Source organism: Aethalodelphis obliquidens, unplaced genomic scaffold (genome assembly GCF_003676395.1).
Source record: "Aethalodelphis obliquidens isolate GAN/ISIS:26980383/991018 unplaced genomic scaffold, ASM367639v1 scaffold1, whole genome shotgun sequence".
Classification (NCBI taxonomy): domain Eukaryota; kingdom Metazoa; phylum Chordata; class Mammalia; order Artiodactyla; family Delphinidae; genus Aethalodelphis; species Aethalodelphis obliquidens.
In genome coordinates, this window is record NW_020837945.1 from 65,284,832 (window position 1) to 65,311,607 (window position 26,776).

At 43.2% G+C, this 26,776-nt stretch overlaps 2 protein-coding genes across 4 annotated transcripts in view; one reads left to right on the forward strand and one right to left on the reverse strand.

The window, feature by feature from the left end:
- ARHGAP31 (Rho GTPase activating protein 31) overlaps positions 1–16,259 on the forward strand; it is a 113,773-nt gene extending 97,514 nt beyond the window's left edge. The window contains exons 11-12 of the mRNA XM_027105378.1: positions 5,815–6,092; positions 9,235–16,259. Coding sequence (XP_026961179.1) covers positions 5,815–6,092; positions 9,235–11,673 — 2,717 coding nt within the window. The 3' untranslated portion in view covers positions 11,674–16,259. The remainder of the gene's footprint in view (positions 1–5,814; positions 6,093–9,234) is intronic.
- Positions 16,260–22,324: 6,065 nt separating this feature from the next.
- The window catches only part of TMEM39A (transmembrane protein 39A), a 30,404-nt gene continuing 25,952 nt past the window's right edge, over positions 22,325–26,776 (reverse strand). The window contains exons 8-9 of one of the 3 annotated variants that reach the window (XM_027105385.1): positions 25,315–25,435; positions 22,325–22,804 (exon numbers count right to left, since the gene is read on the reverse strand). In XM_027105385.1, the coding sequence (XP_026961186.1) occupies positions 22,571–22,804; positions 25,315–25,435 (355 nt within the window). In that variant the 3' untranslated portion in view covers positions 22,325–22,570. Of the gene's footprint in view, positions 22,805–25,314; positions 26,483–26,776 lie in introns of those variants that run through there. The other 2 variants (XM_027105398.1, XM_027105392.1) reach the window with 2 other exon arrangements.

The following is a 26,776-nucleotide window of genomic DNA, read 5'->3' on the forward strand; positions in this document are numbered from 1 at the left end:
GCTTAGAGAGGAATCTGTTAACTTGCCCGAGGACTCATGGCAAGGAAATGTAAACGCCAGGATTTTAATCCAGATTTTTAAAAATCCATGCTTTTAAGCATTCTGCCATGATACCTCGCGTGTTTGCTATGGGCTGTAGAGTTAAAATGATTGTTAAGATGCAATCCCTTCCCCCAGCAAGCTCCAAACTAGGAAGGGAAACTGAAACTCTGCACCCACCTGCAGCACAGGGTCAGCTTGTGGAAGTAGCCTAACACCCCCCTTGGACTTTTTTTTTTTTTTTAAAGTATAGTTGATTTACAATGTTGTGTTAATTTCTGCTGTACAGCAAAGTGATTCAGTTATACACATATATATACACACACACATTTTTTTTTATATTCTTTTCCATTTGGTTTATCATAGGAAATTGAATATAGTTCTCTGTGCTATACAGTAGGCCCTTGTTGTTATCCATCCTATATATCATAGCTTACATCTACTAAACCTAAGCTCCCGCTCCATCCCTCCCCCAACCCCTCCCCCTTGGCCACCCCAAGTCTCTTCTCTGTGTCTGTGAGTCTGTTTCTGTTTTTGTAGATTAAGTTCATTTGTGTCATATTTTAGATTCCACATATAAGTGATATCGTATGGTATTTGTCTTTCTCTTTCTGACTTCCTTCACTTAGTATGACAATCTCTAGTTGCATCCATGTTGCTGCAAATGGCATTATTTTGTGTGTTTTTTATGGCCGAGTAGTATTCCATTGTATATATGTACCACATCTTCTTTATCCATTCATCTGTCGATGGACATTTAGGTTGTTTCCATGTCTTGGCTATTGTAAATGGTGCTGCTATGGACGTAGGGGTGCGTGTATCTTTTTGAATTAGAGTTTTGTCTGAATATGTGCTCCTTTGGGCTTTTTGAATGAGGGAGAGTGTAAGTACCCAAAGTATCATGAAAGGGGTGTTCAGAAAGGAGTTCAGTGGCATCTAAAAGAAGCAGCCCTCTCAGGAGGATTCCAGGAACACTTCTCAGAAGTGGTGACATTTGGGCCTTCATAAATGGGTAGGACTTCCGAATGCAGAAAAGATGGAAAAGGGCATTATGGGCTGAGAGGTGCTGACTGTTGTGAGAAGTGTATAGATTTTGGACCCCAGCTGGGCAGATTCAGATCCGAGCTTCACCATTTTGGGGCAGTGTGACAGCTGGTTGATATCTCTGAGCCTGTTTCTCTTCTGCAAAGCAGGGATGGCTCCTATCTCAAGGGCTGGGATGAGGTCCGCATGGGAAAATATTCACGAAATGCCTGCTCAGGGTGTGGTCCTAAAAGATGCTCAGTGAACATCAGTCCCTTTCCCCTCCCCCTTCCCTTCAGGATGGGGCAAAAGAGGAGCAAAAACGTAGGGGAATTAAGTGATGCCCTGTCTGGAGAATGCTCCATGGGCTGCTGTGGGTGGAACAGAGTGAGGGTTAGAAGAGGCAGCACAGCCTTTGACGAAAAAGTGTTTCCAAAGGCTTTTATGTGATTGGCTGTCCTTTCCAAAAGAGAAGGTCCCCAAGCCCCAAGGGGTCTTTGGCAGACAGTCTGTTACTTTTTTTCCCTCTCTCCTTCCTTCTCTCGGTAATTCAGAATACCCAATCTGTATCAAATTGGTCTTGGAAAGACACTGATGGAGACTCCAGTCTGCTTCCCTGACTGTGATTAGTGGCAGCCAGGGCAGAACAAGGGACCCTGTAGGAGGCAGCCACGTGGATCTAGGACCAACGGCCAGAGGGAGATGCCAAAAGTTTCAGCGACAGCAGAGGGCCCCTCACCTTTCTCTCTGATGGAATTAGGTTCACGTAGGTTACTTATCTTCCTCCATAATTATTCCAAATGAAGAACTTCACCTTCCTTAATAAATTATTTTTTCTTTCTTTTGTACGGTAGCAATAGATAAAAGAAATAGAATTAAAGACAATTTTCCAGGTTACCTGATTTAAATTTTTAGTCACTCTGCTCAAACCCGTTCTTCTACTTTTGGCTAAACTAGGCAAAATTCCAGTGCAACCCAAAAAGTAAGAGATACCAAGTAAGTATTGCATTATAACTAAAGTGTTCAAAGTTAGATCATTGATCGCTTTGAATGAAAAAAAAAAAAGGATTATTCAATTAGTCATAGTAATTAATTGTCTGACTTCTGTGATTCAAGACTACGTCTTGGTAACCTCCATCCTTGGGTTGGGGGGTGTGGGGGGGAAAGGACCACAAACTGGATCCTTCTAAAAGGGCTGACTTACAAGCTACAACTAACGCTCTCTGGGTCCCCTTCTAGAAATGCTTATTAGAGGGAGCTCAGAGTAACCATATAAATTTAAGGAGGCCTGATCAATCAAACTCCAGAATTACCCTAAGAGATATTAGGAGTTGCCTCATTCTTCTTCTGAGGAATGTACAAAAGAATTCTTTTAAATAGTTATATTTTAGTGCATCTGAAACAGGAGTCTACCTACAAAAATATGTTTTGCCTATCTCGTAAACCCATGGTTCTGTTAGTTAAGGTACAGGCCAAGCTGCTGTCACATAGAGAACAAAACACAGTGGCTCAAACAAGATGGGAGTTGATTTCTATCTTGCATACCAGAGGTAGGTGGATGCGCTCGGGGAGATGCTCTGGGGTCCCAGGTCCCTTCAGTCGTCCCCAGGGGTGTTGTTCCTGCCTGTGTGGTCAAAGTGAGCGCAACAACCCCCCACCATCACATTCCTGCCTGTGGGAAGGGGGCCAGGGGAGGCGCCCAAGCAGCTTCCACTTAAGGGTGGACCCAGAGGTTGCACCCATCACTTCCACCTCCATCCCATCTGCCATAACTCACATGGCCATGCTGACCTTCAAGGGAGGCTGAGAAGCATCTCTGGCTGGATGGCCAGGTACCTAGCGAAACCTGAGCGGCAGGGAAGGGTCTATTTCAAAATGAGGAAGAGAATGGATACCAGGGGACGTTAGGAGTCTCTGTCTCCATGGTCACCCAGTTCATGCATAAAGCATCCCATGCTGGGAACCTGACAATGCCCTTCCCTTCTGAGCTACAGAGACTCTTTTATAGCTTACAAGTATCCAGCAACCATATATATTGGACTCCTAGGCCCTTAGAAGATAGTTTCTAGACATAGATGCTGCCTCTGTCCTGAGGAACTTAACCCAGGGATGGGCACCACATACAAGTGAAAAGAAAATGGTAACCTGATGGCTTGGCACCGCACGGGTTATTACAGTGAGTGCTGCAGGAAGTGGAGGGAAGGAGAGCGTGGTCTGGGGAGGCTCCAAAAGAGGTGTTATTAGGTTAGCGTCTTGAAGACTGGGTTAGAGTCGAGTCTCAGGGAGGACCAGAGCAGGGGAGTATAAGGCCTGTCAGGGGTAGCAGGTCTGCTCAGTGTCACGCAGGGGAGTGGAGAAGAGAGAATGTGTGGCTGAGCCAGAGTGAGGAGGGCTTTGAGCAGGACAGTGAGTGATCTGAACAAGCTCACATGTCATGCAGACCCTTCCTCCACTCCTCACTTTAAGAGTCCACAGTCAATGAATGGAAGACCCTGAGCTTTACAAAAAGAGACACTGGCAAACATCCAACTAAGAGTTCTTAGTAAAATGGGAAAAAAATATTAAAAAAAAAAATCACTGACGCATTACCCTTTTACCCAGAAGTTTCACTTCCAAGAATTTATTCTAAATAAATAGCTGCACAAGTACAAAATGTGTATGCACATCATGGCATTATTTGTAATAGCAAAAAACAGGAAACAATCCAAATGTCCACCTTTAGGAGATGGATTGAATAACTAAGGTGCATCACTCACAGTTGAGTCCCATGGAGTCCATAGTTTTGTGGGCCCGGCACCATTTCCTCAAACTCTTGTTCATCTGCGGGGGACAGTTTGCACACGGAAGGCACTGTATCTGAAGTGTCTGCCTTGTGTTTCTGGTTTTCTGCCTCGGGGCTATTTCTGAAGGGAGGAACTCACCCAGCCCTTGCTCAGGAAAGCCCAGAAGTATATGGAGAGTTAACTGAGGCAGCTCTCACCCAATAGGAGATGGCAGTCAGGGGATTAATGCCCCAGCCATACACCCTTCGGTGGAATAACTATGGGGCACATTCCTCGTGGTTCTTCAGAGGGTCACCAGGGACTGAGTTCTGGTTGCTCACTGTGGTAACCACTTATTGATTTTTCCTCCATCACTGTCTCACCTCCTCACTCCTGCTTCCTGGGACCACCTTTCAAATAAGCGACCTGCTGCCAGGACCTTGGCTCAGGCTCTACTTTGAGAGGAACTCAAACTAGCCCACATCCTAAAGAACGGTTAACCTACTTATATTACTAATATGGCATAGATTTCAAGATATGTTCTTAAGTGAAAAAAAATGCAAAACATGGAATAGTATAAATCACAGGCTATAATTTGTGTAATAAAGGTGGGGAATAAAAAATATATGGTACAAGTATCTGCTTATATATGCAAAAATGAACTATGGCAGAATAAACCAGAAACTGGTAAAAATGGTTGTCCACAGGAGACAGTGGGGGTGTGGAACAGAATGGAAGCAACAGGGATGAAAGCAAAACTTTTCTGAGACCACTTTTTAATATACTTTTAACTTTTCAACTCTGTAGTTGTTTTACATATTCAAAAATTAAGTTAAATTTCAAAAAACAAGCCTGCTAAGTGATGGGCAGAGGAAAATAGCACTTTGTCAGTTCTGAAGCATTATTAGTTCTGACATCAGGATGCTACTACTGGGTCTGATTTTAAAGCCAGCACTGTGGTCAGAGGCCTTAAGTCACCAGCATAACTAGAGGCAATGAGAAGAGTTCATTCTCAATCAGTAAACTTTTCTGAGCTTCTACTGTATGTCTGACACTGTACTAAGTGCTTTGCCTCTCTAATCTACTTTATCCTCACAACAGCCCTGTAATATATTATTATGCCATTGTATCAAGGTTACAAGATTCACTGAGAAACTAGCATTTGAACTCAGGTTTCGTTAATTCCAATGTAAACAATAATAATATCACTGAGGATCTGCTATGTAACAAGCACTGTGCTAAGTACTGAGTCTGTAATCCTACATTGTGGAAACAGCCTTATACAGTGAAATAGGACCTTCTTCAGGCAAGGCAGTAGGGGCCAAACATGAAGTCTGCCTCCCTCTCTAGTGTCTTGGTAGATGTTTAAGATCAGAGCTTAATCACTTTAGATATAAAGATATATCCAAACTGATGTGCAGATCACCCCTGGGAAGAGTCACACGGGAAGCTGCAATCATAATCATAATACATCTTTGTAGCTTGGTGTAAATCACAGGTTTCTGTGACCTTAGGCAACAGGCAAAAGATTGGATTAGCGCCAGCTTTCTCAACCTCAACACTATTGACATTTTGGACTGGGTAATCCTTGTGGGGGGCGGTCTTATGCTTTGTAGCATATTTAGAAGCATTCCTGGCTTCCACCCGCTAGATGCTCGTAGCCACTCCCCCCCACCCGGTTGTGAGAGCCAAAAGTGTCTCCAGACATTGCCAAATGTCCCCTGGAGAGGGGAGGGGCAAACGGTTGCCAATCGAAAACCACTGGACTAGATGATCTTCAAGGTCCCTCCCATCTCCAACAGTCTGAGACTCTGGGATCAGAGGACAGATCATTGGTAGGAGGAAAGGGTAAAGAATGTGAGGGGGCAGTGAGCTGGGAGAATTCCCTCCATCCATGTGACACAGAACTAGTCTGGGACAAAGACTGTGCGGGGAATGGCCTCTCTTGAAGGGAGTCTCCTTCCACTGATAACTCTCATCCTCATTGCAGCATCTGTACCTAAGAAGGCAGCGCTTGAGAATATTAAGCCAGGACCAGATGCAGTGAGAGCACTGGAATGCAGCAAAGGCCTTCCCCAGGAGCCAGGCGGCCAACCGGAGAAGAAAACCTCAGAACACTCCCTAGGCTCTCGACATTCAAGTGAATTAGAGAAGAAGTTGGATGCAGAGAAGGCGGTGGAGGAGGGTGGAGAGACTGGCCAGGTGGAATCCAGCGCTCTGCAGGAGAGCCCTGGGGCCAGAGGTGAAGCAGTGTTTCTCCATGAGATGGTAAGGTGGACTCACTGCCTGGTCCAGCTAAAGTTTTTTGTTGCTGTTGTTTGTTTGAAGAACCAGTTTCTGCCAAGGGGACTTTACGGCACAGCCTTCTAATCAGGTCTGGGATTTTTTTGCAGTGAACTTGTCAGGGATCCTATGGTGATACGAAGTAACCATCCAGCTCAGATTCCCTAGGACCGACTCAACTCTATAAATATTTCTGACCTGAAGTCACCATAAACCAGTAACATGTCCTGGGAATGTAATGACATTCAATCCCGGAAGCAGTGCAAAACCTGCTTCTCGTGTCCTGGTCCCAAACGTGATGACCATTCATGGGGGCCAGCTCTCTTCTTCCAGACATCCTGGATGGACAGTTGTCTATGTTTATTTGTAAAAATCTTCTGTAAGATTTTCAGGATCTACTCCTTCCTCCTATGGCTCTGGAGAACTTAAAACATGATGCCAGAGCGTACTAAACCTTTTCCACTTTTTAGGGGTGGGATTCTCCAAGGTCTTTTGCGGGGGGGATATCCTTGCTCAAGATGAAGTCATGAGGAGGTTTTCCAGGGACATCCAGGGAGGAGTCTTACATTTGATAAATAGCTCTGTGACCTGGAGGAGTGTGCCAAAGGGGAAAAGAAAACTTTGCCTTTTAACTTGCTTCCAGGAACTTGGTTTCTGGGACACGCACAAAAGGCTTGTGGACTGGGAGTTAGGGCAGTGCAGGCACACCACAGTGGCCTCCGGAGGGCTGAATAAGGGTTCCTGTAAGGTGTGTTTGTATTTATAGAAGGAGAAGGTTGCAAAGAGTATTATGGGGATTGAATCTGGGGAGGGATCAAGTATGAATGACATTGCTTTGAGAAGCAGATGAAGTTAATGCTAGAAGGAGAACCAGGCTGGATTCATGGAAACAAGTAAAAGCGGCAATTCATTCATTCATTTAAAAATGTGTTAAATGCCTATTTTGTGTCAGACACTCTGATGAGCACTGGGATCACTGCAGTGTGCAAGACGGTCACCATCACTGTCTTCTTGGAGCTGACAGCTTAGTAGGTGAAGGGTCATTAACCAAGTCTTTTCTAGGGTGATATGGAAGTATGAGTTCTGTGGGAGCATATAACAGGGGGATGCAACCTAGTCAGAGGGGGAGGGTCACAAGGGTCAGGGAAGGCTTCTCTGAAGAATAGATATTTAGATTGAGAACTTAGCTAGGAGAAAGGTGTAGGGAGCAGAGTAGGAAGGGAGAGACTCTCAGGCAGAAAGCGTAAGATGTGCCATGAATTTGAAATGGGAAAGAGCACGAAACATTCAAGGAATAAGAACAAGGCTGGAGAACGGGAACGTGGACTAGAGCAAGTGCGGCTCAGAGCAAAGCAGGAGCCACGTCAGGCAGGGTTGCTTGGAAGGGATTTGGAGCTTAACCTAAGGGCAAAGGAAACTCTTCTGATTTGCTCCGAATTTTATCTTTTAAAGGTCACTCTATTCTGTGAGGAGAATGGCTTGGAGAAGGGCAAGACAGGAGGCAGGGATGGCAATTAGAAGGCTAGTCTGTGGCAGACCAGGGGAGAAAAGATGGTGGCTTAGACTAGAGTGGGGGAACCGGGGATAGAAATGGAAGGCTTTCAGAGCTATTTGGAACGTCAAGTGAATAGGACTTGGTGAAGGATTGGATAAGGACTGAGGGAGAAGGAAGAATCAAGGACAACCCATGAGTTTCTCATCTGAGCGAAACATGCACTATGGTCCACTTAACTGAAGTGGCAGACTGGGGGTGGAGGGGAGTTTAGATGTTCATTTATTCATTTAAATGTATTGTTTCTTAGTAAGAGATCAATAATGTAGGAGCTGCAGAGAGTAAAGAGATGCCTCTGACCTGAAGGAGGGCACAGTCTAGTAGGCAAAATAGAAATGTACACAGATAAATGCAGTATAGTAGAATTAGATCTCAAAAATACCCCTGCCTTCTGACCAAGTAATCCTACTCCCGGACAGTTATCAGAAGGAAATAAAAGAAAACAATGAACCCACTCAAATTCACAGACCTCTTATTGAGCAGTTACTCACAGTATACCAGGCATCATTTGGCCTTGAGGAATCAAAGATGGATGAACACAGTTCCTGATGGAGGAACTCACAGTCCATTGGGAAAGATAAGACAAGCGTCCAATTAACTGTAATGTGAAATGACGTGTGATCAGAGCCAGGGGAGAAGTGATGTCAGGTGGGTAGCATGTCAGACTTCCCAGAAGGGCCATCCGCCCCTCAGGATAGAAATGCCTCCCCAAACTGCTTCTCCTCGGGACAGAATTAGGCCTTGAGATAAGAAGCAAAAGGAACTGAAACTTGCTTCCCTGGCCCTGACCAGGCCTCCCTTCATCCCTTTCCTTTCTGCAGCTGTGGGCTTTGTGTAGGGAAAGGGAGGAGCCGAGGAGGACAGAGAGAAGCTGGACTTGAGGGGAGACAAGGACAACAAATAAGATGGCGCAGGAAGCACCCATCTCAGTTAACAGTGGTTATCTGTGGGGAATTGGGGGTATATCATTTTGCTATTTTTCATCCTTCTTTCTTTTCATATGTATCAAATCTTTTTTTCCATGTGGAGTATGTATTTCTTTGGTAATAAGAGGGGAAAGCTATTTTTATTTATTTGGAAAGCAGGTGTCAGGACAAGAGTTACCATTTCATTCCACTGGGAGACTCTCATTCTTGTGAGCCATCGGGTCAACCTGAGGTTATATGAGATCAGGGGTTGGTTTTTTTTATTAGGGCAACAGTGCACAAGGATTAAGTGCTTATGTTCTGGGGCAGGCTGAGCTGGAATTCAGTCTTGGTCTGCTGCTGTGTGGCTCTGGTAAAATGTTTAATCTATTTGAACACAGTTCTCCTCATCTCTAAAATGGGAGTAATTACAGTAGTAGTTCTCTTTTACGGTTCTTGGGGAAATTAAGAAAATACAGTTAATGATGTCATGGCACACGGTAAGCATGAATAAACAGCCACAGTTATTACTAACACTGTATCCTTTGTGTGCTGAGGTTAGCGCCGCCAGGCACTGCTCCAGTCCCTAGACGCTCCCTGGGAAACAGTGCGGATGTCCGCGCCGAGAGAGTCTTTGGTTCTAAGTAATCAGTTTCTTGATGTTTTTCAGGATGAAGATGATCTGGCCAACGCCCTGATCTGGCCTGAGATTCAACAAGAGCTGAAAATTATTGAATCTGAGGAGGAACTCTCCTCCTTGCCCCCACCTGCTCTAAAGACCGGCGCGACTCAGCCTATTCTTGAGTCTAGTCCAGGGCCTTTTGCTTCCCCGGAGCCTCCTGGGAGCCTGCCTTGTGGCTCTGCCCCAGCTCCAGTTTCCGCCCCTCTGGAGGAGTGGACTAAGGATCCAACCAATCAGAGCACACAGGGCACTTCCGCAGCAGCCAGTAGAGAGAAGTCGGAGACAACCAGCATCCTCCATAGATCCGAGCCTGAAAAGGGCCAGCGCCCAGACCCTGCCAGCCTGACTCCTCTGGAAATGGTTCCATTTGAGAAGTCTCCTCCACAAGCAGCAGCGGAGGTGGGGGGCCCAGGGAATCTGTCTCCTCTGCTCCTGCCTGTTTCTCCTCCTCCTCCAACTCCTTTGGAGGAGGCGCCTCCAGTCCAGCTATTGAAGGGTGGCCCTGAGAGAGAAGACTCATCTGGGAATTTGAGAACAAACCCGTATATAGATCAGCTGAAGTCCAAAGGCAGCCCTGGGATTCCCAGTCTTTGTCAGGGAGAGGAGGCCTCTTCAGAACAAAGTGAAAAGCAAAATTCAAAGAATGCTGCTTCTGAGGGCAAAGGCTCTAGCTTTCCAAGCTCAACCAGGGAGGTTGAGATTTCTCCACAAGGAGAGGAGGATGCAGCCCACTTAGTACAGGAGCCCTCAGACTGTGATGAAGATGACACTGTGACAGACATTGCCCAGCATGGTCTGGAGATGGTGGAGCCCTGGGAGGAGCCCCAGTGGGTGACAAGTCCCCTGCACTCACCCACCCTTAAAGATGTACAAGAGGCCCAGATGCAGGGCCCCCAGGGCCACCGGTTGGAGAAGAGGCTTTCCCACAGGCCCAGCCTTCGCCAGAGCCATTCTCTAGATGGCAAAACCACGGTTAAGAGCCAGTGGACTCTTGAGGGTTCCTCCTCCAGCAGCTGTGCTAATCTTGAAGCAGAGAGGAATTCCAACCCTCTGCAGCCCTTGACACCCAGGAGCGAGATTACTGGATGGGATGAGAAAGCCATGAGGTCCTTTCAAGAGTTCTCTGGCCTGAAAAGGACAGAGGTTCCTCACAACCAGAAGGGACCAGGTGGTTTGCAGCCCAAATCAGCAGAATCCAGCCCTGTCAGTCTAGCAGAGGGAAAGGAACTGGGGACACACCTGGGGCCACACAACCCTCAAAATGAGCAAGGTAGTGATCCTGGGCCAGAAAACAGCAAGGAGAATTCACCGGGTGTGCAAGACAGCACCTCACCTGGAGAGCATCCCCCAAAGTTACAGCTGAAGAGCACTGAATGTGGGCCCCTAAAGGGGAAAAATAGGCCTTCTTCTCTCAACTTGGACTCTGCCATTCCCATCACTGACCTCTTCCGGTTTGAGAATGTGGCCTCATTTGGTTCACCTGGAATGCAGCTCTCTGAGCCAGGAGACCCAAAGATCACATGGATGACCTCATCTCACTGTAAAGTAGACCCCTGGAGGGTTTACTCCCAGGACTCTCAGGACCTGGACATTGTTGCTCATGCCCTGACGGGCCGCCGTAACTCAGCTCCTGTGAGTGTGTCAGCTGTGAGAACCTCCTTCATGGTCAAAATGTGCCAGGCCAGGGCAGTCCCAGTCATTCCACCCAAGATTCAGTACACCCAGATCCCACAGCCCCTGCCCTCTCAGAGCTCAGAGGAGAGTGGGGCTCAGCCCCTGGAGAGGAACCAAGAGGAACCCGGCTCAACTGGTGGAACCTCTCAGAAACTTGCCCAAGATGCTTCTCTCTCCTCCTTGGAAAGCCCAAAGGAAGAGAAACCAAAGCAAGATACAGGAGCCATTGAGTCCTTGCCAGTGGATGCCACTGCATCTCGCATGTGCGAGGGATCCACCCTTTCTCCAGAACCAGGATTAGTTAACCTGCTCTCCACTCAGGATGCAGTAGTGCAATGTAGAAAGCGCACATCAGAGACAGAGCCATCTGGGGACAACCTTCTTTCTTCAAAAATAGAGCGACCATCAGGGGGTTCTAAGCCTTTCCACAGGTCAAGACCAGGAAGACCTCAGAGCCTAATCTTATTCAGTCCTCCTTTTCCCATCATGGACCACCCGCCCCCCTCATCTACAGTGACAGATTCCAAGGTCCTGCTGTCCCCTATCAGAAGTCCCACCCAGACAATTTCCCCTGGCCTTCTTTGTGGGGAGTTGGCAGAAAACACATGGGTCACACCAGAAGGGGTTACACTTAGGAATAAAATGACCATCCCTAAGAATGGCCAGAGACTGGAGACCTCAACAAGCTGTTTTTACCAGCCCCAGCGGAGATCAGTGATTCTGGATGGCAGAAATGGGAGGCAAATAGAATGACATCAGTTCATCTGCTGGTGTCTGAGAAAATGTCATGATTCATCTGGAAGTTATTACAGCGGCAACTTGCCTTTATTCCAGGCAGAGGTTATCCAAGTTCGGGCTTATTTTGGCCTCTTCTCTTTCTTCAGCCTTTTGACCATTTATTAATTAGGCCATTTGCCAGGAGAGAGGTCAAGGGAAGGACCAAGAGATGACATTTAAATAAGCCTATTTGAGCAGGCAGGGAAAAGTCAGGTTAGGGGAAAGGATGAAATGCTGGCCTCCAGTGATATTTGGGGCTATAAGTTGCATCACTCCCCCATTGCCATTATCTAGTACTGTTGAGAGCTGGATGTGATGTCTTTTGAAAGAAAGAGAAATCCTTTGCCTGTGTTGGAAAATGTTGCTATTGAGGTTTGAAGGCCTCCTATTTACTTCATGCTTTTTAATGCTCTTTAAAGCATGTGTTCTTTTAGACCAGTTTTCTGATAAGCTTTGTAAAAGTGTACTATCCAGAGTAGAAGCAGGTTTGGAAATGCAAACTAACGTACACTTAGACATCCAGGTGGGTGAATATAGCCGTGCTTTCCCTGGAATCCCTGCAGATCTATCCCAGATGGCTCCATATACCAGCATAGAAAATCAGAATCTATACTCAAGAGCAAACTCTGAGACTGGCACAATCCAAGAAGACTTTCCGGCTCTGGCTTTTATTAATTTGGGACTCCAGCTGCCATGATCCTGCCCTGTGATTTATAAATCCAGTAGTCGGGCAGGGTGGGGGCTGAGCTGAGGGTTACCTCAGTGAAATGTGCTAAATCTTCATTTAGTATGAGATAGTGATCTGCTCTCCTTCCAATATCAGAGTTCACGAACAGATTGTCATCAAAGAGGAAAGCCTCACACATAGGCAGAACTACCCTCCAAACGTTAAGGGTTTAATAAATTGGTGGGACTTTCACAGAAAACACCTCTAGCTCAGTTTCACTCTCCTTCCACACTAGGCTGGGACCAGAGTACCAGAGAGGATAAGCGGGGAGCCCTAGGAGGAGCGGGAAGAACCCTTGCAGGGTGGCCATCACTCCCGCTTGGTGAGAGCTGCCCTTCTTGAAAATGTATTTCATTTTAGCCAGTGGGTACCTTCCTTCCTCCCTCCCCCTCCATTGGTCAAGAGCAGATTTGAGACACCCCTCCCCCTTCCATAATTCCCTTCATCCAGCACCCACCCCAGGCACTCAAATTTGCTCTTCTCCTGTCTATATGCAAGCAGAAGCAATAAACCAATCTGATTTTATTTCAGTTATTTGGAACTTCAAATGGTTCTTTCCTTTTCAGCTGGAGAGAGGAAGGAGAATTAACATAACCTGCTGGCAGATTTTTGGTGCTCTTCCAAAAAGGGCTTCACAGGAGCCCTTCTCAATGCAAAACCCATCATGGTATCAACACTTTCAAACCTTCTAAGACAACTATCTTGTTTGAGAAACAAAGAAAGATAGGACCTATTTTTAGCTCTATGCACCTCTTCTCAGGTTCAAGGCTGGCTGAACTCTGTCCAGAAGCTCAATCGCTGCAGACATTTCTCTAAGAGCTAGCAGTACCTCTGGGCAGACCTCACAACCAAGGCTGGCAATGGGCTGGGTAGGGGCTGAACTGAAGTTACCTCCTCCAGTGAGAAACTGGAAGCTGATGTCCTGCAACAGATACATATTCCTCTCTCCCTTCTCCCCTGAGAAGCCTTACAGAGAGTTTTGAAATCTTGTCCTATACCTTTTAAGCCAGTGTCTGTGACAGATAAATGGCAAGCCAGCTGACGAGTTCTGCTCTCAGAGGGCACTGAGTGAGCAAGGGGAGCAGTTAATAGGCCTTTGGTCAGTGGTTTTTGCATTGGGTGAGCAGACATTGGACCAACAGCCAAGGAGATGTAAACCCGTAAGAAAAGTCCTAAGGTATAGCATTTTTCCCCTAGGCAAGAAAGGTGAAGGAATATAGTGGTGCCAGATGAGGAAAGCCGTGTTTAGGAGATTTGAAAAGTACATTTCTGCCTTATCAGAAAATGTGGCAGACAGGCTTTATGTCAATATCAGTACACTGTGGTGTCTACATTTTGATAAAGACCATGTTCCAGTTAGGATGTGAGAGAGGGAGGGAACTGCACTTTGCTTCACCATCAGAACTCTGAGCCAAGTAATGAAATATTTAAACTATTTTATGATTATTTAAAATTTTTGTAACACTTAGAGGATATATTTTTATTTGAGGATAGACTGAGAAGCCACCATTTCCATAATAAGTGAGTTCAACTTGAGGCACCTATGTAGATTGATTAAATGACTGCCATGTTCCTTAGACTCTGACATCTTTCATTTGTAGCATCATCTTCAGAAGTGTGTGTGTGTGGATATCATCCACATGTCATCACACACACACAGTGTGTGTGACAACTGTCTGGAGATATTCCCTACTCTGAGCTTTCCCAATCAATCAATCCCGAAGGCCTTGGAAGCTGACTCACCTTCTTGGTCAGTGTCCTGCTGCTGAAGTATGGACCTCTCCATAATCATAAACTTCCTGTGAGCTGGGGCTAGCCTGGCACTGACGAAATTCCATTCCATGACAAGGAAAACTCATTACATTTTCCCCTTGAAATTGTTCCCCCCAAATCTCCTGAGATTACCTATTTGGTCATCCACTTGGGACTGAAAAATGAACCCCCTGAGAATGGCTGGATGAAAACCAGACTGCCTGCTTCCATCTAGGGGAAGGAGAGAAGAGGTGCTGCTATTTATAGGAGGATCTACATGGTGCCCTAGAAAGGGCTACAGAAACAAATTCTCAAAAGGCACCTTCAAATAAACTATGAGTCATCAAAACGGGGGGGGGGGCTGATTTTAAATCCTGAATTTAAAGTGAAATGCATGCATATTCTAATGTTTCCTTCAGTGTTAATGGTTGCCCAATAAGATAATAACCTATATTTATTGGCAAAATGGCCCTCCCAGGCCAACCTTTTTTTTTTTTTTTTTTGCCAAAATGTACCAGGTAGAGGGAATTTAGTTTTTATTCTCTGCTTCAAATGGAATATGAAGGGTCCTGATCAAAAACCCCATTAAGACACTGTTAGCCTAATCTAAGCCCTAAAATTCAAAATATTGGCCAAGGCAAAATTCTGAATTCTGGGGAGATTAAAAATGTAAACATCATCCTCCTCAACAGACAATATTTATCAAGAGCTTAGTAGTATTGCGCTGGGTACCTCAGAACTCTGAAATTCTTGAAGAGTCTAATGAAAAAGGGGAGAGGGATGGTAGCAAATGAAATAGCCTATAAGCAACCAGGAGCAAGATCTAGAACCATTAAGTTACCAAATGAAAGCAGCAGGGGAAAACAGGTAACAACTTAGCATCTTTTAATATGATTGCTAATAGTGTTCAAGTTACCTACTGACTTTAATCAAATTAAACACAATTACAAATCCAGTAGAAGGTACCAGGAAGACATTCAGGTGCTGAGAATTTTGCTTTGATCACTTAAAAACTTAGCAAGTGGTAACTAAGAATAAATAGTTCTGAGGTTTTGCATGGTCTTAATTAGTTTGGCTGTGAAGTCTTGTTGGATCTCGGCAAATGAGCCAGGTAACATCAGGGTTCCATACTCCCTGAGAGGGGGGGGTTTAGACACTTCCATCATCACAAAATGGGTTAACTCCTGTTGATGATGAACTCATAGGTCCAAGATAAATTGTTACTTTCATGTCTAATGTTTAGCACATGATAATCACATTTGCCTAAAGTTGGGTGGGTCAGTCGATTGTCTACACAGGTCTTGTGTTCTGCCTGAAGAGCTACTGGGAAACCTAAGATTCATTTGTCTGGGATTGGAATGGGAGAGGTTCAGGGTAGGTCCAATTCCCACCAGGATTGATTAGGACTACATTCTACCATGACCTGTCCTATCTGATGACAACATGAATCTTGGGGTTAAATGTTGCCAGGAGTATGATTTCAGGCATTTCCAGCAGGAAGGTCAGTTCAAAATGTGGAATGACAAAGCATGTGTCCTCCTTTGTCAACACCTTTCCTAGCAAAGTTAGACCAGAAGAGGGAGCAAGCACCTTGCCAAGCATGGAGAGGAATGGGAGATGGTAGAAGGGTGATTGCTTAAGATCAGGGTAAGTCCATATAGGATAAAATTGGGGCCACCACTGATCGACTGGCACACATTTAGTAGCGTTGAAGTTCATGAGCAATGCAGGGATCACTTCTATGAGGACGAAGGAGGATGTAGTTACATATACGAAACCTATGAAATTCAGAGCCATGTGTTTTACTGGATGAATCACAATGCTTTGCATTAACTTAATGCCATAGTACTTCCTGGCTTATAATTCTGTAAGGTAAAGCACTTTCTCAAAGGAATCTATTAGAAAGCCACGTGATTTCAGCTGTTTGTTGAGCTTGACAAATATGTTTCCAAAGATATAATCAAAATGTTTTTCTATTGATTAAAAAAGCATAAATATTAAACCTATCCTTAGAGACATTTAAGTGTAATTAAAAGATTGTTATCCTTTAAAAATGTACTCTAATAAATGATATAAAACATAATGCTCATGACGGCACTATGAACTAGAGGACATGGGATCAGCAAAATCAATAATAGGAAAAGTGGACTTTATGCATTCAGGCTCATTGTTCTACTTTGTTCTGTTTGATGTCATTTTTTATTACTTCAAGGTTTGGTCTCCTCACAGCACAAGTCCTGATCATTTGCTTCAGTAAAATTTTCTTGCTTTGTTATTTTACATCTTAATAATTGTCAAATATTTGCAACTTCACTCTCTTACTGTTGCAATCATACATGTCACCCAATATACCCAGTATAAATCAATGGATGTTGTCATGAAAAATGAGAAGGAAAAAAAGCTATTACTTCTCAAAACTCCACAGCTTAAGGAGTTATGTGGGTCTACCTGCAAAGATGTGAACTCAATTTTTCTATTTCTTGAATTAGTCAGGGAGGACTATTTTTTTCAGTGATTTTTGTTAATGGTGCTCTGAGGGAAAAAAAGCAAAAGTTTGCTATCGTGACATATATTATCACAGAAGGGGTCTGGGGGAGGGGAGAGAGGCACTCAATGAGCTGAAATGACAGGCCCTTAAAAAAACAATCATACAGCCTAGGCTCACAACTTGGTGATATTTGCAGTGAAAAATATTGTTGCCAAGGGTATTAAAATTCTAGCATTTCAGCAATATTCTATTTAGAACTTTACACCACTCAGGCCTGCTCTTGTTCCTTCATTGCTGCCATAAATGCCTTTTATCCTATATACTCCCAGATCCCCACACTTCTCTGTTTCTCTGAGTAAGCCTACCACTCTTCCCCCCTGCCAAACTGGCAACACACAGTTCCCCTCACTCCTAATCTTTCCTCCAGTTCCTCTAGAGTGCTTCTCTCCTTGAATCTCTTCACTGAATGTTGCCTCCACTTCTTAGAGTTCAGTAAAAGTTGACACTCACCTGAGGACGCTTCTTTCCCTGCCCATTTTTCCCACATTACACAGACTACAAAAAGCCCAGAAATTTTATCCAGTTTCCCACTCCTGCTTCTGCACCGTTTCTTCCCATCTCATGCAAAAATCTCATTACTGAAATTTATGGCATCCAGCGATTTTACCTTTTCTGTTCTTTGTGGCCATGATGTAGTCCGTGTGCCAGATTTCCCAGTTTTCGGCACCAGACTCTCTACCTCCTGTCCCATCGTCATCCTACATGACTTCAACGTTCCTGAGGAAAACTCATCCTACACCCTTGCCACAATTGCTTACGGCTTTACCTCTACTGAATTTTGACCATCTGCTTCCAGGGGTACACATCAGGCTGTTTCATAACCCAGAACTCTATGATCCTGAACTCCCATATTCTTCTCAGAACTCCTATCTTTGCTCCTTTATTCCTTCTACTTGCTCAAGATCACTAATGCCCGACCCAGCCCTGCTCTTTCTGATGGCCAGTACTCCACCAGACTTCATTCTTCTTCCCCAGCCTTTCCAGACCCCAAGGTGCATCATCTCAGCTATTCTCATAACTCCCTTGGCTACTAGTCCTTCAGCTATACCTGCTTGGCAAACCTCCAAACCAGGACCAGGACTCTTACCACCCATCTTACTACCCTTTTACTGTGTCTTTTGAGTTAGACTACAGAAAATCGTAAAACCATGAAGAAAGCCTTTGTAAATTTATGGTTTACCACCTCAGCAGTGGCCTCATTCCCAAAACTCATAAAGGCTATTCCCCCTCCCAGATGGACCACTCCTTTGAAAACATAATTACTTCTTACTTAACAAGTTTATGCTATCAGATACACTGCCACTTCCCTTATTCATACGTGTGTCCCTAAACTCCTTTCTAACTCAGGAGAAGCGCTATTCCTCTTCCAAACGGCTCCTTCTTCCCAATTCACTACTCTGAACCAACTGCCACCCGAGCTCCACCCTCACTGCTTCATTAAACTTATCTTACTAAAGTTACCAGTGGTCTCACAATCAAATCCAACAGTCAATTCTTAGTCTCCTGACTTACCTTTTATATTTGATACTGTAATCATTCCTTTCTTGAAACTCTAATTCACCTCATCTCTTGGACTTCCATTTCCTTAGTGTTGCTCATTTGAAAGCTTCCTCTTCCTCTGCCCTTAAATGTTGTTATTCATCAGAATTCTGTCCTTCCTTTTTCACTGTACATACTTTCCCTACATTATCTTATTCATGTCCGTGGCTTTTTCTATCACACAGTGGTGACATCCCACCCCAACTTTTCCCATTTTCTCTTATATGGACTTTTTAAATAGTTGGCTAATTGGTCTCCCTGCTTTAAGTCTCACATCCTCCCATTCTCCAAACCTATCCTACATATTGCTGCCAAAGTTATCTAATACAGGATAGTGGTTCTCATCAAAATCCCCTGGAGTGTGTGTTCAAACAGACCTAGGTATTCATCCAGAGTTTCTGACTGTTAGGTTTGGGTTAGGGCTTGAAAATTCCCATTTCTAACAAATTCCCAGTTAGGTGATGCCAATGCTGCTGGTCCAAAAATTACACTTCCAGAACCCTTGACCTGAAAACTCTTTGGGTCATCGTTAAGTCCTCAGCTTAAAATCTCTCATTAGATAGCTTCTGTCTACAAAAGTCCCCAGCCTTCTGTCCACTTAAGAATTACCTGAAGTACTTGTGAAAAGTATGTATTACTGGGCTTCACCCTCAAGATTCTGACTTAGTAGATCTGATGCGGTGCCCAAGGATCACTCCTTTGACAATCTGTGACCTACAAGATAATAAAAATCCAAACCACTTAATGTGGAACTCGAGTCCCTCTGTAATCTATTCCTTGCCTAGCTCTTTAGTGTTATTGAACTATTAGTTAAAAACTTAGTGCAAATCTATGCGAGTTTTTGCCTCTTCTGTTCCCACTGCATGAGCCCTCCCTCCCTCTCTCATCTCTGTGGTAAACTAGTGCTGCTTCAAAATGCATCATGTGTGTTACTGATGCAGTGAGGCATTCCCTGACACTGCAGCTCCAGCAAAGTTGATCATTTTCCTGCATTAATTCTGTCTCTTGCATATACTTCCTTGACTGAGCACATTTGTGTTACAATTATTTACTTTTTTGCCTTCTAGTAAATGCACTCTGAACATGAGTATCTCTGGCACTCAGCAGTATCTAGCACATAGTAATTGCTCAGTAAATAGAAATGAGAGGGGTGGTGTGGAGGTAATTGATAGGGAGGGGAGGGAAAGCAGCTTAGGGAATAAAACATGGAATCAGAGTAAACAGGATATTGAGGAACGTTTCCATCATGCTAATAATGCCTGTGAACTACCCTCCTCTACTCTGACACATTTACTCACCTTAAGCCACCCAGACAACTGGTCAAGCAACTTCTTTCCTTTTCCAGTATCCCAAGTTCACCTAACTGATCTTTTGCTATACCATTTTTTCCACATACCATTTGCCAATATTTAACAATTACCAAAAAAAGGCCATTCTTTAATGGGCATGCATCTCCCCCTATCACTAAACAAAGATGGTGTCCTTTATATCACATGATCCCTAAGTAATAGGATACACAGGTAACTAGTAATTCTTCTCTCCCCCATCTGAATGTGGCATCTACAAATGTCAGCTAAAATGAGTAGAAGCATGATGAACTGAAGGGTTTTATCTTCCTGATGCTGTCATATCTGGAAGGAGAAGGGGGGCATTTTGCAATTCCTTTAGTCAAAATTAATTTTTATTTATTATATTCACTCATTTGTTTGGCCAGGTTGGCATCTGGTCCTCCTGTGCTACTTCTTTAGAATATGGCCAAGACAGGTCAAACCAGAAGGGCGAATCATGTCAGCTTTCAAAACTAGTCTATTGGGTTTCCCTGGTGGTGCAGTGGTTGAGAGTCCGCCTGCTGATGTAGGGCACGCGGGTTCGTGCCCCGGTCCGGGAAGATCCCACATGCCGCGGAGCGGCTGGGCCTGTGAGCCATGGCCGCTGAGCCTGCGTGTAAAGACTAGTCTATTATCTCTAATAATAGACTAGTCTATTATTAGCCCAGTTATCTGGGCTACGAACCAATCTGGGGCCATCATGATGAGACATCTTTATGCCCAGGCCACCCATTTTGCTCTTAGCTGTCAAGTAATCTCACCAAAATATTAGTCAAAAGAAGCGTATCTTCAAGACCCTAAGGAAAGAATATTGAGATGGCAGCTTTCCCACCTTCCCCCACTCAAGAACCACCATATTTAGGCTGAACCACTTTACAAAAACAACCAACATACTGGTTATCTTGTTATTTTTCCAATGTACCAAAATTATTCCCACCTGAGGGCACTCACTTTGCTGTTACTGTAACATGGAATTCTCCTCAGTCTTGCTTCATCTGATCTTTGCTCAGAAATCATCTCCTCGAAGATGCCTTCTAGGGACTTCCCTGGTGGCACAGTGGTTAAGAATCCGCCTGCCAATGCAGGGGATACGGGTTCGAGCCCTGGTCCAGGAAGATCCCACATGCCGTGGAGCAATTAAGCCCATGCACCACACTGCTGAGCCTGCGCTCTAGAGCCCGCGAGCCACAACTACTGAAGCCTGCATGCCTAGAGCCTGTGCTCCGCAACAAGAGAAGCCACTGCAATGAGAAGCCCGCGCACCGCAGCGAAGAGTAGCCCCCACTCGCCGCAACTAGAGAAAACCCAGGCGCAGCAACGAAGACCCAGCGCAGCCAAAAATAAATAAATAAATAAATAAATTTATTTTAAAAAAAAAAGATGCCTTCTAGCAATGCCATTCCTAGCACTTTCTGTTTCCTTGATCTGTTTTTAATTTTCACTTTACCACACCTATTGCTACTACCAGGAGACATTAAATTATATGTTTGTTTACAGCATATTTTGCACCCCCCGCCCCCCACATGGTAAGCTCTTGAGGTAGGGCCTTTGCTTTTCTCACTCACTGCTATATCCCCAGTGCATAAAATAGTGCCTGGTGGCCAACACGTATTTGTTGAATGACTGAATACACTCATATTGACTACCAAATTATGTAACTTAAAAAAAAAAAAGTGTATCCATCAAAATATTTAAGGAAACAATGGTTACACATAGTAGTCACCCTGGGTAGCTGTACACACACCTACTCCTCACAATGCTGCCTTTGCTGAAAACCTGTTGGGAACTCTTCTGCAAGAACTGTTTTCAGAGCCAGTTTATGAATTACGTGATTTTTTTTTTTTTTTTTTTTACTTCATAAGCCATATTGTGTTTCAGTGTAAAAAAGCCAAAGTGAGCATAGAAAACACATGAGAATACATTTCAGGCTCTCAAGACAAGGCCTCAGAAATTCAGATGACTAGTGACATCAACTGACTAAGTATATCACCTCTCAAGAAAATGGACTGAAAGGGGTTAATGCTCACAGACATAAAGGTTCTGGAGTATGAAATTCAAAACACACACAGATCAAACTACCTGAGGACAAAAAAGTAAATTCTCATATTTCACTTCTGCTGGTAACTCTAAACATGCCTCTGTAGCAGAGTTGCTGCTAGACTGCATCCATTCCTCCAGTAACTTGGTGTCTTCAACCTGCCCAGACCCCAGCCCAGGGGATATGTGCTCATCTTCTCCCACTGATCTAGTCACACACCAGCTCCTTCATAAGTTTGGGCACTCTATTCTGTCCTAAAAAGTATTCTTTCAAAACAGCTAACAATAAAAGGAAAATCTTTACAAGCAAAAGAAGTGAAAGAACAGGGAAAATGAGAACAATATCCTGTTTCAGAGTAAAAGCTTACACAAAAGTATATTTAAATGTCATACAGCAGATAGAACGCTGAGTTCCTACCTTAGAAATGCTTCCTCCCAGTAGGCAGCAAAGAGAACCCCACCAGGACGAAAACCCACTTTTGCCCCATGCATTCCAATACTATCTGCCAATCAGAAAAAAAAGACAATGAGTGCTGTCAGGCAACTCCACTGATCTCTCTCTTTCTGTAGCAATAAGGCCAGCTAAGGACTAAAGATAATGAGAAAGACTAGAAGGAAAGTAGACACACAAAAGGTACTGTGTCAAGTGATATATGAGATGTGTTCATAAGTGAATAAGTTATTCCAGAGCCATACAAACAAATCAATCTCTTTACTGGAGAGGCACACCTCTCCTCTGTATATTATTCAGATATACTAACACATGAAAGATCACATCATCTTGTTTATGGATACATTTAATGTCCCTTGCCCTCCCCACCTTTCAAAACATAATAGTATACAAAATATAAAATATCTTAAATATTTATAAAAATCGCAAGAAAAAAATAGAACGTATGAAAATATTTTTATCTGAGTTCTCCCTCACTGTTGAGAGGCAGCTTAGTTTGCCTTGAGTTCATAATTATTGAGTGGATAGGAGTATGCCCTGCCTAATACTATTCTGTCCCGGAGGAGCTTAAATAAAACATAGTAGTTGCAGAAGAGGATGAGAGCCATGGAAAGTGTATGGTTCCACTTCTCCGACCGCAGCAAGGAATAGAGCTGGTAGAAGACAACACTGCCCTCAATAAGGATAAGCAGATTTAACAGCCTTAATGGACGATGAAACAGGAACTGTAAGGAAGTTAAAAAGCAAAATGTTATTTCATAGAAAAGACTGCAGTTATTCTCACATTTTTCTTCTAAAATCATTTCATATTTACAGGCTCCTATGTGCACTAACAAGCAGATCTGCTTATTGAGTATCAATCAGGCCATTTCTTGCTATAGAGACCCAAACCCTTTCTTTTTTGCTCAAGTAATAATGAAATACATTTTATTTCAACACCCCGAGACATGAAAAGGGATTATATCCAAAAGAACTCTGCCTCAAAAATTTTTCCTAGATTTTATCTTAGGTATATATTTTATTTCAGATAACCAAAAGTGTATTTATTTATCTAAGACAGGGGCTGGATAAAGGACCAAATGGGAAATATTTTAGACTCTCAAGTCAACAGACAAAAACTGAGGATATTATATGTAGGTAACTCATAACCACTTAAAATGTAACCGCTTAAAAATACAAAAATCATTGTTAGTTTGTAGGCTGGTCTAAGACATAAACACCTACACTAGACAAGTCTGCAGGGAGCAGTGGTAATATAAGTTGAAATATCAATACAGTAATTTCTTAATTTTTTTCTTAAACTGTTACCCACCATGCTGTCTGTTCTATTTTGTTCAGTTTTTCTGGGTATTGATAAGTAGGGTGAACAACGACAGAACAATGAGGAAGGAAGGAAAAATTAGTCAGAATTAGACTTTGGCTAAAAACAGACCTGTTTTCATTCCCACCAAATTCTTCAGTCTAAGAGGCTAAATCCTGGTTGACTAATAAAAATGTATTATGAATAGGAAGATAGAGGTCAAAGAATGCAAACTGTGATAATGGTAGTATATCAGATCTAAAAGAATAATTTAGACCTCAGGACTCGAATCTGAGAATAAAACCAAATCATCATGACAGCTCTGAAAGGTAACTGGTTCTCAGGATCCTTCTGCGGGAGGAAGAACATGTTTAACCTGGGTTTTATTACATGATCTCCAGTAATATCATGTATAAAATTGGCTCAGAATTAACATTCTAAAAAAAAAATTAGGCAATTTCAGATTCTGTGGCAATTATAACAATTATAATTAAATGTGCAGGTAAGCTATAAACCAAATGAGTAAAAATGTGAGGACAGCCAGAGCTACAGGTAATAGGCACATTTTAAGTGAGTGTTCTTAAACAGTGTGCCTAAGAATCATTTCCAAATATGCAAATGATGCAAATTCCTAGGATCCTTCAGAGATTCTGACTCTAAGTGACCCAACCACCACTTTGAGAAGCACCGATTTACTTTGGTCACACAAAATCAGTAACAAGTTAATTTCCTTAATCTTTCTTCTATGGATTCCACCTGATTCTTCAGCTGTCCAACACTAGCAAGGAAAATACTTATATTTCAAGCAGAAAATTTTAATAAACTATCTGGTTACTGTAGGTTTCCAGGGGACTGCAAGAGCCAACAGATGTCCTTAATGGCCTGTGGAACTCAGCTGGCTTAATTAAATATTCTGTGTAGAAACCAAATGCTTATGTAGTTGTAACCTAAGTCCGCTCCTCCATCTTAAGGCAATCCCACAGGAGTCTAGGAGATTACGGTAGTTCCCTCATTCAAAGGCCTTTCACCTTGCCCCACCCTCCCCTACCATATTATTTATAAGCATCCTGGCCTGATGCAAGTTTCCAGTAGAGTGATGGGAGGGAGAAAGGGATTCAAGCATCTAAAAAATAAATAAAATCTCCAATTCTTTTTCAGAATATGGTCTCCATTCAAAGGCAATGCACTGCACTATGTACATTTTTACTAAAAACAGTTCCCTGCATGTACCTTCTTTTCCCCTCTCCCATCAATCAGCTGGCCTTTCTCTTATAAGTAAATACTTTTGCCTCCTAGAGCCAGAATTTCTGGAAAAGTGAAAAATCAAATAGAACATAACCCAAGGTGTAAATTCAAATGGAACAGAAGCTGGATTTAGTGGGTGTCTACTGCTTTTTCCTTTTAAACTTTTAAGCCTTTTTTCCTTTTAATCCAAGAGAAGGTAAAAGGCCACAGATCATGGCATTTGCCTGAGTTTCAAAGGGGAAGTCAAAGTATTTTAAGGAGATGATACATATGACAAATACCAAAAAATAAAACCATCACATTATTACTATATTAAATATTGCTTAAGGATACACAGATATATTATAATAAGGACACCACTAAACCAAACTACTACAAATAAAAGTTGTAAGATGAAAAATGGAAGTCTTAAATAATTGTGTACTTGTTTCAAGTAATACTAGACTCAACAAATTCCAATGTAACTAGAGAAATCAGTCAAGCTATTAAAATTGAGAAATAGGTATTTTCACCTTCAATCTGCCTTTCAGAAGGTATTTCCAAAGGACAGAGGCCATTATAGTAGTAAAATAATTACCCTGTCTTAATTTCCTAGTATGTGCTACACACTGTGCTAGATGCTTACACACAGAGTAACCTCCTAACACTTACTCCTAAGCTTATGTTTGAAAAGAAATAAGCTGTACTTGCATAAAAGCGGGCATGGGATACGTCTGAAGGCACTGCCACGTTGTAAGGCCCCATGGCTCTATATAAGCACCTGCTGTGTCGCACCAGCACCCCTTGAGGCCATATTGTATTTTCTGACCAACTAAGGGAGAAAGAAATGCAATGTTAGCCTATTGGCAATTACAGATAAGACAGTGTCTGGCAAGGCCAGCTATACTTCTATGGAAAGGATTAAGTATTCAAGGCTTCATCTGCCTGAATTCTGAAAATACAGTAATTCCATGGTCAAACTGGAAGCAGTCAAAAAGGATTTATTATAACTTCATTGCTATATAGTAGAGAGAAACTGCAAAGTTAACTCAGTGTCAAAGGACTTAAGAGGCTTAGGAGAACAAGCAGAAACAAATGTGTAAGGAAGGCATCTATGAGCCAGAAAATCCAGTGTAAGCAGGTGGACTGTCACCTCAATCCCAAGTGAGCAGAGTCTATTGGTGGAAATGCTAGAGGGAACAAACAAGAAGAGAGAGTGGATGGTAGTAAGAGTAGTGGAGAAATTCACACATTATCAAACTAACATGACATTTACTACAGAATTACATCCCAAAAAGCTACAGAAAATCTATTCATTTATCACACACTTCAAATGCTTCATATATGTGAGAAGCTATATAGAAGAACACAGAGACACACAAGGTACCGACACACAGACTTTTCTTTTTACCACTTTCTTGGTTTTTTTTTATAGAGGTTTCTCTAGGAGAAAGAAGTTATGGAAGAAGCTTCATTCTTTCCAGCACCAACGTAATGGAGTTGGGGTGGGGATGGGGATCTTCAGGTTAAGCTTTTTAAAAATTCTAAGTTAATTCATCTCTTCCTGATTTTGGAAAGGTTAGTTTCCTAGGGTAAGAACTGGGACAGCATTTTAAATATGTTAAAGAAAAAAAAAATTCTAGCACCCTGAAGCTTTCCCAGTTCAGAAAATGTTCCGTCGGCCTTGCTCACACTTACCAGCATTAAAATGATGATACACCTCATGGCCATGTGCCATCAGGAGCCTGAAGATGTACAGTACTAGTACTGTGGATTGTATTTTCAATTTTTATTGAAATTTGTCCTTTGCCCACAGTCGGGTTTCTTTTCAGCCTGGCCCAATCTCTTTCAGTTCCTGGGCTTGAAGGCCTGTGCTAATCTGTATCAGACATCAAGGCAAATAATTGAAGGGAGCACTCTGAGGGGGAGGGGGAAGGGAATGTCACCTCAATCTGTCCCCCTTAATTAGGAAAGAATTTCTAGGTGATGAAATTTGTGAAATGTTCAAATTATAAAAGGAAGATGAAGATGGTCCAGGTCTGAGAGAGAGGCATGATGAAAGGCTCAGAAGCAACTGAATAAAAGGGTTCTAAAGTCAGTCATTCTGGACCACAGGGATCATGCAGAGAAATGACTAATAGGGGGACACAATGAGAGGAATACTCAGAAAGAA